This window comes from Vipera berus (genome assembly GCF_964194415.1).
Source record: "Vipera berus genome assembly, chromosome: 14".
NCBI lineage: Eukaryota > Metazoa > Chordata > Lepidosauria > Squamata > Viperidae > Vipera > Vipera berus.
Window position 1 is genome coordinate 4,278,839 of NC_138217.1, and position 13,662 is coordinate 4,292,500.

General features: G+C 48.5%; 1 protein-coding gene across 1 annotated transcript in view; it reads right to left on the reverse strand.

The window, feature by feature from the left end:
* NCOR2 (nuclear receptor corepressor 2) overlaps positions 1-13,662 on the reverse strand; it is a 185,122-nt gene that overhangs the window by 64,280 nt on the left and 107,180 nt on the right. Inside the window, exons 18-19 of the mRNA XM_081339110.1 lie at positions 10,097-10,239; positions 4,810-4,969 (exon numbers count right to left, since the gene is read on the reverse strand). Of these exons, the coding sequence (XP_081195236.1) occupies positions 4,810-4,969; positions 10,097-10,239 (303 nt within the window). The remainder of the gene's footprint in view (positions 1-4,809; positions 4,970-10,096; positions 10,240-13,662) is intronic.

The window sequence follows — 13,662 nt, forward strand, 5'->3', positions numbered from 1 at the left end:
CCACCATCCAGTCAGAGCTGAAGAAGCTTCTTGGATGAGAAGCAAAATGTCTTCAAAGAAAAACTAGAAAGCCCAGTTGCCTCCTGAAAAAGCATCTTTGGGATTCATCACTGGAGGTTTTTAAGAGAAGAGTGGACAGCCACCTGTCTGAGATGGTGTAGGGTGGGGGTCCTGCTTGAGCAGGGGGCTGGACTAGAAGACCTCCAAGGTCCCTTCCAGCTTTATTCTGATTGAGTTCCCTTTTGGGGGAGGGTGATCAACAACTGGGCTCGCTTGCAACATTTCAGACAGGTGACAGCACCATTGTCTCCTGAAGGCAAACATGATTTGACGGGGACTTCATCCTAGATTTTTGGGGAGGGGAGAAGATTCTTGATGAGGAATTCCTGCTGGCTCAAGTGGCAAACCTGTGCAAATTCTTTGCAATCAGCACATCAAATTCGATACACAGGTGCAGAACGACACAGCCGCCTCAGCTTTAACATCACACACACACACACACACACACACACACACACAAGTGCCTGGTTGCATCATGAGAACTTCTCAGATTCATTGCACAACCCTCCGCACATGAGTGAAAGCAACATTCCTCCAGGTAAGAGCCTTCCCCAAATTTAATTAAAACCGCCTTGATCGTTCGGCGCGCAGAATGTGTCTCGGCTTGGAGTTGGTGCAACCTGGAATTCCTGGCACTGCAGAAGGAAAGTTTAGAATGTCCATCCAAAAGATTTTCAAATGCTGGCATGACTCAGGGAACGGAGTTCCATGCTCCACCCCAGCTCTGGGATCGCATCCAAGGAAGGCACCACAAGGACACAGAGAATGTGTGTGCAGGCTTCAAAATGGAGGTTTGCCACCACCGTCGACACAACCGGAGGCACAACGGAGGAAGCCAGAGCCTGGCCTTAGGAGTGTTAGTAAGGGGGGGGAGGGGGAGGAAATGAAGTCATTGTTTCCTGAAATGTATTGGGAAATGTTCAGGTGCTGAAGGATGCCCCAAAAGAACGAGGCATGGGAAAGTCTCTTGGAAGGTAATTTGAGAATAAACCAGTGGAGGGGGGGGAGGGAGGAGAGAGAGAGAGAGAGAGAGAGAGAGAGAGAGAGAGAGAGAGAGAGAGAGAGAGAGAGAGAGAGAGAGAGAGAGAGAGAGAGAGAGAGAGAGAGAGAGAGAGAGAGAGAGAGAAATCTCTGAAAAGGTTAGGGAAGAATTCTCCTGAAAATTGGATTTTGGAAAAGACAGAAGGACTGGGAGGCTTACACTGGACCAATGTTTGTCAAACAGGGCTACTGGAAGATACCTGAACTTCAATTCCCAGAATTCCTCAGCCACTTCTGGGACTTGAAATTCATTCGTGTTGAAGAGAACTGAAGTTCACTCACTCCGATTGGGAAATTCTGGGAGATGAAGTCCACCTATACTGAAGGGAATTGAAGTCCACCAAGGTTGAAGGGACTGGAAGGGATGACTGGAGAATATCTGGGAGATGAAGTCCACCCAGGTTGAAGGGAACTGAAGTCCACCCATGCTGGCCAGGGAATTCTGGGAGGTGAAGTCATTCATGATTCTATTCTCCAAAGCTATTCTCCAAAGCACCCGAAAGCAGGACAAGAAGCAATGGATGGAAACTAGTCAAGGAGAGAAGCAACCTGGAACTAAGGAGAAACTTCCTGACAGTTAGAACAATTAACCAGTGGAACAACCTGCCTCCAGAAGTGGTGAATGCTCCAACACTAGAAGTTTTTAAGAAGAGACTGGACAGCCATTTGTCTGAAATGGTATAGGGTTTCCTGCCTGAGCAGGGGGTTGGACTAGATGACCTCCAAGGTCCCTTCCAACTTTATTATTATTATTATTATTATTATTATTATTATTATTATTATTATTATTATTATTATTATTATTATTATTATTATTATTATTATTATTATGGCGGCTGAGGTGAAGTCCACCCATGTTGAAGGGAGTTGAAGCCACCCATGCTGGCTAGGGAATTCTGGGAGGTGAAGTCATCCATGTTGGCTGAGGAATTCCACCTATCTTACAGCAGCCAACTTTGAGAAACACTGCTTGGATCAATTCAACAGGGAAGGGTGTCCACCCAGTCTGGAATCTCTCTCTCTCTGTCCATTTCCAACCAAATTCCAAGCATCACTGATGTCTTTTTCCTTGCCAAGTCTCCGAAAGGCAGTTTCCCCTCTTCCCTTCTGCAAAACAAACTTAAGAAGGGATCGTGGAGAGCTTTGGCTAACGTGCTAGAGAACGAGTGAAGGGAAAAAACATGCCACTCTCCTCATTTCAGTTGGGAAAGCAAACAGAATCTTGGCTTTGCTCCAATTTTATTAGTATTATTATTATCATCATCATTATTTTTGCACTTTTGCAAATCTGCGGAGACTCTGGGAGCGAGCGGGTCCCTGGGAAAAGCCTTCGCTGTTTGGCATCCCTTGCAAGAAACTTGAGCGATGCCCAAGGAAAAAGGCAGCTCAACAATGCAAGCCATGCCTGTTTGCAAAGTGTGGGTCCTTGCAAGACCGGCACACTTTTAGATCCCAAAAGACGAAGCAGGAGGCTGAGCCACTCTCCTGCTCTCGTGACACGCTGGCCACTAAGAACCCCCTTCAATTCACGCCCCTCCAGCTTAAGAGGCCCCAGTGCCTGGTCCCCCCCCCAAGGATCCCCACCCAAAGCAACTCTCGCTTTGAACTTGCAAAGCGCATCACACGTGTGTGTACAGAGTGTCCTCCGAACCAGCTGTTGCATCCCCCTCTCCCCCCCCCTCCCAACGCCTCTGATTCATGCCTGCGTCTGTGACACAGACTATTTACCTGAAAACTGCTTTGCAACGCGTTCTCTTTTAAGCACTGCCTGGAAAAGATTTCCAATGGTTTCTAGGTCAACACGGGTCCTTCCCTTCAGAGGTGGGAGCGTGCGAGTGTGTGTGTGTGTGTGTGTGTGTGTGTAAAACGGGGGGGGGGGGAGCTGTTAAATTATTCCTTCACTTTCCCCCCCCCCAAAGTTAAATGGGGAGATTGCAATACAGGCAGTCCTCAATTTATGACAACCGAACCCCAACATTTCTGCAGCTAAGCGAGACAGTGAAGTCACTTTGGCTCTTTTTTTTACGATCTTTCCCGCCCACAGCTGTTGAGAGGTTGATCCCTGCAGTTGTTAAGTTAGCAATGTCAAGTTGTTCGACGCATCGGCCTTCCCCCTTGACTTTGCTTGTCAGAAGGTCACAAAAGGGGATCCCGTGACCCCAGGACACTGCAACCGTCATAAATACGAGCCAGTTGCCAAGTGTCCAAATTTCGATCGGGGGGAGGGGGGGGAGAGAGAGATGCCGCAATGGTCGTAAGTGTGAAAAATAGTTGTAGTCCATTTTTCCCAGTACTGTTGTAGCTTCAAACTGTCACTACGTGAACCGTTTTAAGCCGAGGACGTCCTGTAAATAACAAGCATCTTCTGCAAGTGGCTGGATCAGTTCCCAAGGAAAAACAGGGATAATTGTCCATTTCCGGTTTTTGTTCCTGTAACCCACGGGTCCCCAACCCCAGGTCCGTGGACGGGTACTGGGCCACGGCATGCCAGCAACCGGTCCACACAAACTAACAAAGCCCCATCCGTGGGATGCAGGCAGGAAACAAAACCACACACTCTCCGGTCCGCGGGAAAACCTGTCTCCACGGAACTGGTCTCTGGTGGCCAAAAGGGTGGAGACCTCTGGTGTAACCCCATCTCTGATGCCCATCAGCCAAAACAATCATCTTGCCTAGAACCAAGATTTTATCCCACATTGACACAGACCAGTGGCTACTAAAGATGAAAAACAGAAGTCCTACTAAGAAATTATCAGGAACTTTTTAATCTCTGGCTCCTTCTCCAGAAAATTGGATAGTGTTTATCAGCTTCTTGCGAGGTTAAAATGCTCTGCTTTTTAACCAAGGTCACCACAAACTATTCACCAGAAAGTTGGTGGAGAGAACATGACTTGGGCACACATCCAAGCGTGAAGGCCAGGGGTCTTCAAACTTGGCCCTTTGATGACTTGTGGACTTCAACTCCCAGAATTCCTGAGCCAACCGTGTTGGCTCAGGAATTCTGGGAGTTGAAGTCATAAAAGGGCCAAGTTTGAAGACCCCTGCCTTAGGAGCAAACTAATTGAGGAAACAGAAATATTAAGGATTGCATCAGTGTCTATGGAGATTCTCAGTCACCCAGGTCATGGTTGTCCCAGAGATGCTTTTTCACGAGGGACCTTCTTATATTACTTTGAAGATGTTTCTCGTCTCATCTTCCCACAGAGCTGAAGAAGCTTCTTGGATGAGAATCGAAACGTCTTCAAAGAAAAACAAGAAAGTCCAGATGCCTCATGAAAAAGCATCTTCGTTTCTCAATCTTGGTGACTTTTAAGGTGGGTGGACTTCAACTCCCAGAATCCCCCAGGCCGACCATGATGGGCTGAGGGATTCTGGGAGTTGAAGTCCACAAAGGTGCTTTTTCAAAAGGCAACTGGACTTCCCTTTGGTTTCTGAAGTCGTTTTGCTTCTCATCCAAGAAGCTTCTTCAGCTCTGACTGGACAATCCCCCACCATCTAGTCAGAGCTGAAGAAGCTTCTTGGATGAGAAGCGGAATTTGTTCAAGGAAAAACAAAGTCCAGCTGCCTTTCAAAAAAGCGCCTTGGGGGGAACCATGACTTGGGATGACCGAGAATGTCCATAGACATTAAAGTTGCCAAGTTAGGAGACCCCTGGCCTAAGCAAAACCAGACCAAAAGATGCAGTTTCATCCTGGAGAAACATCTCACCTTCTGCCTCGACCTCCTCGGCCATCTCCTCCTCGTTGCCACTGGTGCCCGACCCATCCTGGCCCATCTCCTCGTCCTCAGTCACCGGGGGAAAAGCCCTTTCCTCATTTTGGACCACCGGACCCTTTTTCTTCTTTCTCCGAGCGTTCCTTTCTTTCTCCTGAGCAAGCCAAGCAGAAAAGGAGGATTATGAATCTTGGTGGAACACCATCTTATTGTCAATTGCTACATCAGCAACGACTAAACACACAAACACACACAATTCCAGGAGGTTGAAATGGCTATTTAAAAAAAAAAAAGTAGCAGGGCTGAAATGAGTGCACATTGCTTCCCGGGACTTCAGATTGCATAAAATTTTGTATACAAGTGCAAAAAAAAATATACAAGCCTAAAGAATGAAGATAAGGTTGCAAGAATTGGCCATTTTTGGAAGCATTTTTGCTAAGTTGGGTCGACCTCCACAGTATCACAACCTTTTGCAGCATCTCAACTGCACTGCAGAAGGAAAGAAAAGAGTTGCACAACCATGCACACAGATACACCCACACCCACAAATAAACGCACGCCCACTGTTACTACTTTGGTCCACTGCATTAATAACACCCATGAACATACTTTAAAATATTTATGCCGGCTTTACAAAGACCTAGAGTTCAAGCGTTTGGCACATCTGCTCACTATCATTTTGATTTCATCCTGGAAAGTTGCAGGGAGAGTCAAGTTTGGTCTAGTGATTAAAGCACCAGGCTAAAAACCAGGAAATGTTGTGTTCTTGTATTGGGCACACACACACACACACACACACACACACACACACACACACACAAAATAAAAACTGGCCAGGTGACCTTTTCTAAACTTTTTCTTCTTTTCACTTTTCTAACGTGGCTCTGTACTTCTGTTTTAATCTTGGAATAAACTCGACTAAAATGGAAAAAACCAAACAACAACCCCAAACAGATTTCATCAGTATAGAGGAGAGCCTTGGCTGAGTTTGAACTCCTGCCAGAGACACCATTTGGATAAGTGCTCATTATCAGAAGAAACACAGCCCGCCCGTCGCTGGGGTGCTTGATGATGTGAACACAAACGCAGCAACGCTCCCGTTACTATGGCAAAGTGGTACTGGCGCTGCCGCCTCTTCCTCGCGCGTCCCGGGTGACTCATGCAAACCGACGGAGCAAGAAAATTAACCTGGGCTGGACAACGGGGGAACCAGCTTTGGATGGCATACCGCTTTTCCCGCTGGTAGATGTTCTCCCCGAGAGCTTTCCATTCGGAGCACGGGGGTCAAGGCAAAAGAGGGATTAAAGAAAAATAAACTGGACAGGAACGGCACATCAAAGACGAAGGAGAAGGCAGGGTAGGGTACGTTTCACCCGTCTCCAGAAGCCGACATGGACCTCGGGAGGCGGCCAGGGAAATGTTTGCAACATCTGGAAGACCATGGCTGGGCCCGTGCTTAGAATGGAATAGAATAACAGAGTTCGAAGGGACGTTGGAGGTCTTCTAGTCCAACCCCCTGCTCAGGCAGGAGACCCTATATCATTTCAGACAAGTGGCTGTCCAGTATCTTGTTAAAATGAAGCACCTATAACTTCTGGAGGGAAGCTGTTCCACTGGTTACTTGTTCTCACTGTTAGGAAGTTTCTCCTTAGTTCTAGGTTGCTTCTCTCCTTGGTTAGACCTAGATCAGTTAATCATAGCAGAGCTGGAAGGGACCTGAGAGGTCTTCTAGTCCAGCCCCCCGCTCAAGCAGGAGAACCTATACCATTTCAGACAAATGACTCTCTAGTCTCCTCTTAAAAACCTCCAGTGATGGAGCACCCACAACTTACGGTGGCAAGCTGTTCCACTGGTTAACTGTCCTAGCTTTTAAAGAAGTTTCTCCTTAATTCCAGGTTGCTTCTCTTTTTTTATTAGTTTCCATCCATTGTTTCTTGTTCTCCTTCAGGTGCTTTGGAGAATAGCTTGACTCCCTCTTTTCTCTGGCAGCCTCTCAAAGGAAGGTTTGCAAACCACAATGCAGCTCAATTCCGTCGCTAAGTGAGACAATCGTTAAGGCAGTTTTGCCCCGTTTTACGAGCTTTCTTGCCACAGTCGTCTTAAAGCGAATCGCTGCAGTTGTTAAGTTTGTGACACAGTTGTGAAGGGAATCCGGCTTCCCCCGTTGACTTTGTTTGTCAGAAGGTCACAAAAGGGGATCACCTGACCCCGGGACATTGCAACCGTCATAAATAGGAGTCAGTTGCCACAGACCTGAATTTTGATCATGGGGATGCTGCAAAGTTCGTAACTGTGAAAAACACTCGTTAAGTCCCTTTTTTCCCAGTGCCCGTTGTAACTTCAGTCACTAAATGAATGGTTGTTAAGTCGAGGACTACCTGGAAACCTAACTAAAGGACGGTTGAAATGTAGTGAATGGGTCGGTAGCACTTAGCCACGATCCACTAAATCTGGTTTGCTCGACAAGACCAATCTGAGCACCGTAAATCCAAACTGAAGCCTTGGGGGAGCAGTGGGCTAATGCCTCCTTAAGTAACACCAGCTGCCTGCAATTAGTGCAGGTTCGCATCCCACCAGGCTCAAGGTTGACTCAGCCTTCCATCCTTCTGAGGTAGGTAAAATGAGGACCCAGATTGTTGGGGGCAATTAAGCTGACTTTGTAATAATGCCGCTTGGGGGTGTGTGTGTGAAAGCCCTAATAAGCAGGCATATACATAGAATGAAGGCTACTGCTAAGCTTGTAAGCCGCCCTGAGTCTTCGGAGAAGGGCGGGATATAAATGGAATTAAAATAAATAAATAAATAAATAAATAAATAAATAAATAAATAAATAAATAAATAAATAAATAAATAAATAAATAAAAAGTGTGTTGTTTTTCTTCCAGTCCCAGCACACTGCTCAGCTTCTTAACTTCCCAAGCAACCTTTCACATCAGTTTCGAGAGCCGCACATCAAAATGATATTTAATTCTTCCGTTCCGTGCATCCCTCGCCCAGCCTTCCCGCCTGCTGTGTGCACGCAAAGTAGCAAATGTTTAGGAAAAACGGGACGTTAGATTAACCGCAAGCTTTTTGTTCCCCCCCCGCCCCCATTCAGATTTATGACATCTGTTGTTGCCAGCAAACAATAGCGTGGGGTTTTGTTTTTTCTTTTTAAGAAATAAGGAAAGAATGGCAACGCAAACCAGCTGAACGCTCATTGTTCTTTTGCCAAAAAAGAAAAAAAACCAGAGAAGCTACCCCAAAACGGCTGGTCTAAAGAAAATGATCAAGTCAGGCTAAGGACGTCAATCAAGAGGATGCAGAGGGCAGAGAGAAGATCGTCAACGCATCTCCAGGTAGTCCTCAATGTATAACTGTAATCAAGCCCGCCCATTACGGCAGTAAATCACGATGGTCGTAAAACAAGTCGGTCACATCAAGGGTCCCCAACGCCTGGTTAGTGGACTGACACCGGTCCACAGCATGCCAGCAAGTGGGCCGCACAAACAAGCGAAGCTCCATCCTTGGGATGCAGGCAGTATTCAACACCACGCCCCCTCCGGTCCACAGAAAAAACGTTCTCCATGGCATCGGTCCCTGGTACCCAAAAGATTGGGGACCTCTGGGTCACGTGACATGGTCAAAGGCACCATGAGTTTGGAGCCTCATGTCCAGCCCTCCTTGAAATTGGTTGACTCTTATCTGGTACTAATTCACCTTGATTGCTAGTAGCTCAGATTCCTGCATATAGCTAGCGTAAAATAATTAACACAAGATAGTCCTCGACTTAACAACCATTCGTCTGGTGACCGTTCAGAGTTACTGGGGAAAAAAGTGACTTACAATCATTTTTCACACCACCACTACAGCATCCCCATGATCACATGATCAAAACTGTGATGCTCAGCAAATGGCATGTACTTATGACAGTTGCAGCGTCCCGGGGTCACGCGATCCCCTTTTGCGATCTTCTCACAAGCAAAGATCAATAGGGGAGCCAAACTCACTTAACAACCATGACCCTAACTTAACAGGTGCAGTGATTCACAACTGCAGCAAGAAAGATCGTATAATGGAGCAAAACTCACTTAACAAATGTCTTGCTTAGCAAGAGAACTTTTGGGCTCAACTGTGTGTCAGGGTATGCACAAGTCTTATTGCATGAGATAACCCAGGAGTAAACACAGTAAACAGTGGTTTGTATTTAATGGTGGTTTACCTTATATTATCTACAATATCATACACCAGAAACAAAATACATACACGTGCTAATACAGCAGGATCCAACAAACCACAACTGCAGCAGGAAACAGAAAAGAGAGAACATCAGCAGAGCTACAAAGGCTCTTAAAGAGACACAAACCCTGCTGAGTCATTCTCATCATTACATCAGGATGCTGCGACCACCATAAATACAAACCGGTTGCCAAGTGTCCGAATTTTGATCCCGTGGAAAACAGGGATGTGGCGATGGTTGTTAAGGGTGAAAAACGGACCTAAGTCACTTTTTTTCAATGCCATTGTAACTTCAGAAGTCACTAGAAGAACTGTTCTAGTGCTCATTTCTCCTTCTTTGAAATACCCGTATCAATATGGCCGAGGGTGCTTACAAATAACCACATCCATCATCACAAGCTCACTTTTCCTTTTGTCATGGTTAAGCAGTTCTTAACTGAATCACACCACCATTAAGCAAATCCGTCTTTCCCCATTTACCTGTTAGAAGCCAGCTGGGAAGGCCACAAACGGTGACCCCGGGACATTGTGACCATCCTAAATATATGGTTGTGAAGTGTCTGAATTGTGATCACTTGACCATGGGAGGCTGTGACAGTCATAAGTGCAAGGACCAGTCCTAAGTGCAAGGACTGGTCAAGTGAGGGGACTGGTCACAAATTACTTTTTTTCCCCAGTGCTGTCGTAACTTCAAACAGCTGCTAAATCCAAGACCACCTGTATGCATGTGTAGATCAGGAGCTTGTCTGGCTGAGGAATTCTGGGAGCTGAAGTCCACAAGTCATAAAAGGGCCAAGTTTGAAGACCCCTGGTATACATCTTCCATAAACCACAACTGCCCACTTGGCAAATGTTTTTCTCCGGACTCAAAACGTTTGGCCACGAAGACGAGTCACCAAGGGGGTTAGAGGCATACACACGCCATCTTAGCGCTTACCCCACCCCCTGCCCCGCCACACACACACACGCAAGCCAGGCCGGAAGGTAAAACACCCACAGCCCCCGAGAACAAATTCAAATCACAAGGCCGGGCCAGTGTGAAGGCAATGTGTGCGGCACTTACCATTTTCAATTTGTGCTGCTGCAGAATCTCATCCAGGTTCTGCCTTTTCTTGTAGTTGAAATAAAAGTTTTTGCACTGCGAGACGCTCTTCGACCCCACCATGCGGGCAATGGCTGACCAGTTGCGTCCATGTTCAAGGAGACCTGGATAGGGTGGACAGGACAAGGCCGACAGGTTAAAAATAGACACAATAGGCAGACTCCTCAACTTACGACAATTGACTCCAACGTTTTCGCTGCCTGAGCAACACTTTTGCCCCGTTATATGACTTTTCTTGCCACAGCCGTTAAGTGGAATCATTGCGGTTAAGTTAGTAACACGGAAGTTAAGTTTTATTTATTTATTTGTTTTGATTTATATACCGCCCTTTTCCTGAGGGACTCAGGGCGGTTTACAGGACAAATTAAAACAGTACAATGTACAGATTAAAATAAAATTAAATTAATAGCCCCCAAAGAGTTTGAAATTTAAAATTTACAACCTTAAAACCCCTCAGTCCAGGCCGGCTAACTCAAATAGCCAGGTTTTTAGGTCCCGGAGAAATGAGCGAAGGTCGGGGGCGATCCGGAGTTCCACAGGCAGTTGATTCCATAGGGCAGGCGTGCCCACCGAGAACGCTCTCCCCCTGGGGATCGCCCGCCACCACTCCCCGACCGGCGGGACCCTGAGGAGGCCCTACCTGTGGGAGAGCACAGGACGATGGGAAGTTGATGCTGGCAGCAGGTGTTCCCTCAGATATCCTGGACCCAAGCCATTTAGGGCTTTATAGGTCATCACCAGCACCTTGAACCTCACACAGAGGGCAACTGGAAGCCAATGCAGCTCGCGGAGAAGAGGCGTTACATGGGAGTATCGGGAGACCCCCATCACAACTCGCACGGCTGCATTCTGCACCAGCTGAAGCCTTCGAGTGGTCCTCAAGGGCAGCCCCATGTAGAGAGCATTGCAGTAGTCTATCCAGGAGGTCACAAGCGCATGAGTGACTGTGCGTAGGGCATCTCGGTCCAGATAGGGCCGCAACTGGCGCACCAGGCGAACCTGGGCAAAAGCCCCCCACGGCTCCCATATGATCTTCCAAATTGAGCCGTGAGTCCAGGAGGACGCCCAAGTTGCGGGCCCTATCTACGGGGGGGTAACACCTCACCCCCCCATAGTTAGCAATGGAATAGACTGGTTAATCCGAGATGCCGGTATGCACAGCCACTCAGTCTTGGCAGGATTGAGTCGAAGCCTGTTTCTCCCCATCCAAACCCGGACCACCTCCAGGCAACGGGACATCACGTCGAGGGCATCACTGGGTTGGTTCGGGGTGGAAAGAAAAAGCTGGGTATCATCAGCATACTGATGATACCCCACCCCGAAACCACGAATGAGCTCACCCATCGGCTTCATATAGATGTTGAACAAGAGGGGAGAGAGGACCGACCCCTGAGGAACTCCACAAACGAGAGGCCTCGGGGCGGACCTCTGCCCTCCCGTCAACACCGACTGCGAGCGGCCCAGGAGATAGGAGGAGAACCACTGCAAAACAGTGCCACCCACTCCCAACCCCCTGAGACGCTGCAGTAGGATACCATGGTCGATGGTATCAAAAGCCGCTGAGAGGTCTAATAGGACTTAGGACAGAGGAACAACCCCTGTCCTGAGCCCGCCAGAGATCATTCACTAGCGCGACCAATGCCATCTCCGTGCTGTGCCCAGGCCTGAAACCCGATTGGTACGGGTCCAGATAATCAGTTTCCTCCAGGAACAGAGGGAGCTGATGCGCCACCACACTCTCAACAACCTTCGCCAGAAAGCGAAGGTTGGAGACCGGACGATAGTTGTTCAAAATAGCTGGGTCCAGGGCAGGCTTCTTGAGGAGGGGCCTCACCACCGCCTCCTTCAAGGTGGCAGGGAAGGTACCCTCCCTCAAAGAAGCAGTTATTACTGCCTGGAACCAGCCTTGTGTCCCCTCCCGAGCTGCATACACAAGCCAGGAGGGGCACGGGTCCAATAAACACGTGGTGGAACTCAGTCTCCTCATGATCCTGTCCACCTCTTCCAGGGTCACAGGATCGAATTCATTGCAGATAACGTTCCCAAGACCGCTCGACTCCCCCGCGTCAGTCTCTGCCCAGTCAGAATCCAAACCGGCCCGAATCTGAACGATTTTATCCGTCAGATGCTGGCTAAACTCCTTGGCCCGCCCCTGCAAGGGCTCCTCCCTCACCTCCTGATTAAGGAGGGAGCGAGTCACCCTGAACAGGGCGGCCGGGCGATTATCTGTGGACGCGATGAGGGCAGCAAAGTAGTTAGACTTCACCGCCACCATCACCGCGAGATAAGACCTCGTAGAGGTTCTTAACCGCAATCGGTCAGATTCAGACCGGCTGGATCTCCAACAGCTCTCTAGGCCCCGTCTCCGTCGCTTCATGTCCCGGAGCTCTGCAGAAAACCATGGAGCCCACCGGGATCTGCGCCGGGTCAGGGGTCGCAAGGGTACAACACAGTCGAGCGCCTCGGTGGCCGCCCTTTCCCAGGCATCCACCAAGGCATCAGCCGGGCTGTGAGTGAGGGAGATAGGTATAGACCCTAGCGCTGTCTGGAACCGTTCCGGATCCATTAGGCTCCTGGGGCGGAACCATCTGGTCGGCTCCGCAGCCCAGCGGCGAGGGGTGGCATAGCGGAAGACCAACCGCAGGAGATAATGATCGGACCATGACAGGGGGACAATAGTTGGCGACCCCCCTCCCAGATCATCAAACCACTGTCCAGATAAAAAGACAAAGTCGAGAGTGTGACCCCCTCCATGAGTCAGACCCTGAATTACTTGGGTCAGGTCCATGGCCGTCATGGAGGCCATGAACCGACGAGCCAACTCTGACGATCCTCCCCGGGAAGGCAGGTTAAAGTCGCCCAGAACTATAAGTCTGGGAAACTCAACCGCCAACCCTGAGAGGGCATCGAGAAGCTCGCGCAGGGCCGTTGCCACACAGCTGGGCGCCAGGTATGTTAGCAACAAGCCCAACTGAACCCCAGGGCCGCACCTCAGTGAGCTTCCCTGTTGACTTTGTGTGTCAGAAGGGTCGCAAAAGGGGATCGCATGACCCCAGGACACTGCAAACCGTCATAAACATGAACCAGTGGCCAAACTGGTTTGAATTTTGATCACATGACCACGGGGAACGCCGCAATGGCTAAACTATGAAAAACTATCATAAGTGATTTTTTCCAGCGCTGTTGTAACTTCGGTCCCTAAAGGAGCTGTTGTGAAGTATTTATTGATTTGACTGACGCGCTGCTTTTCAGCTCCTGCAGCTTTCTTCACACAGAGATCTAGCCTTCTTTTGAATAGCCACAATGATTTCCATGGGCTTAATAACAAAGGATGGATCTGGTCCATTATTTTGTCTGATGCTGGGAAGACGTTCAGAGCAAACCTCCACTGAGATTTAGCCAACCCCCCCACCCCAAAATTGTCAAGGCCATTCAGGTCATAAGCAGGGACATTAAAAGCACCTCCATCAGGATAAGTTCCATAATATGACATGATTACGCTAGCCAACAAGGAAAGTAGCAAAAAA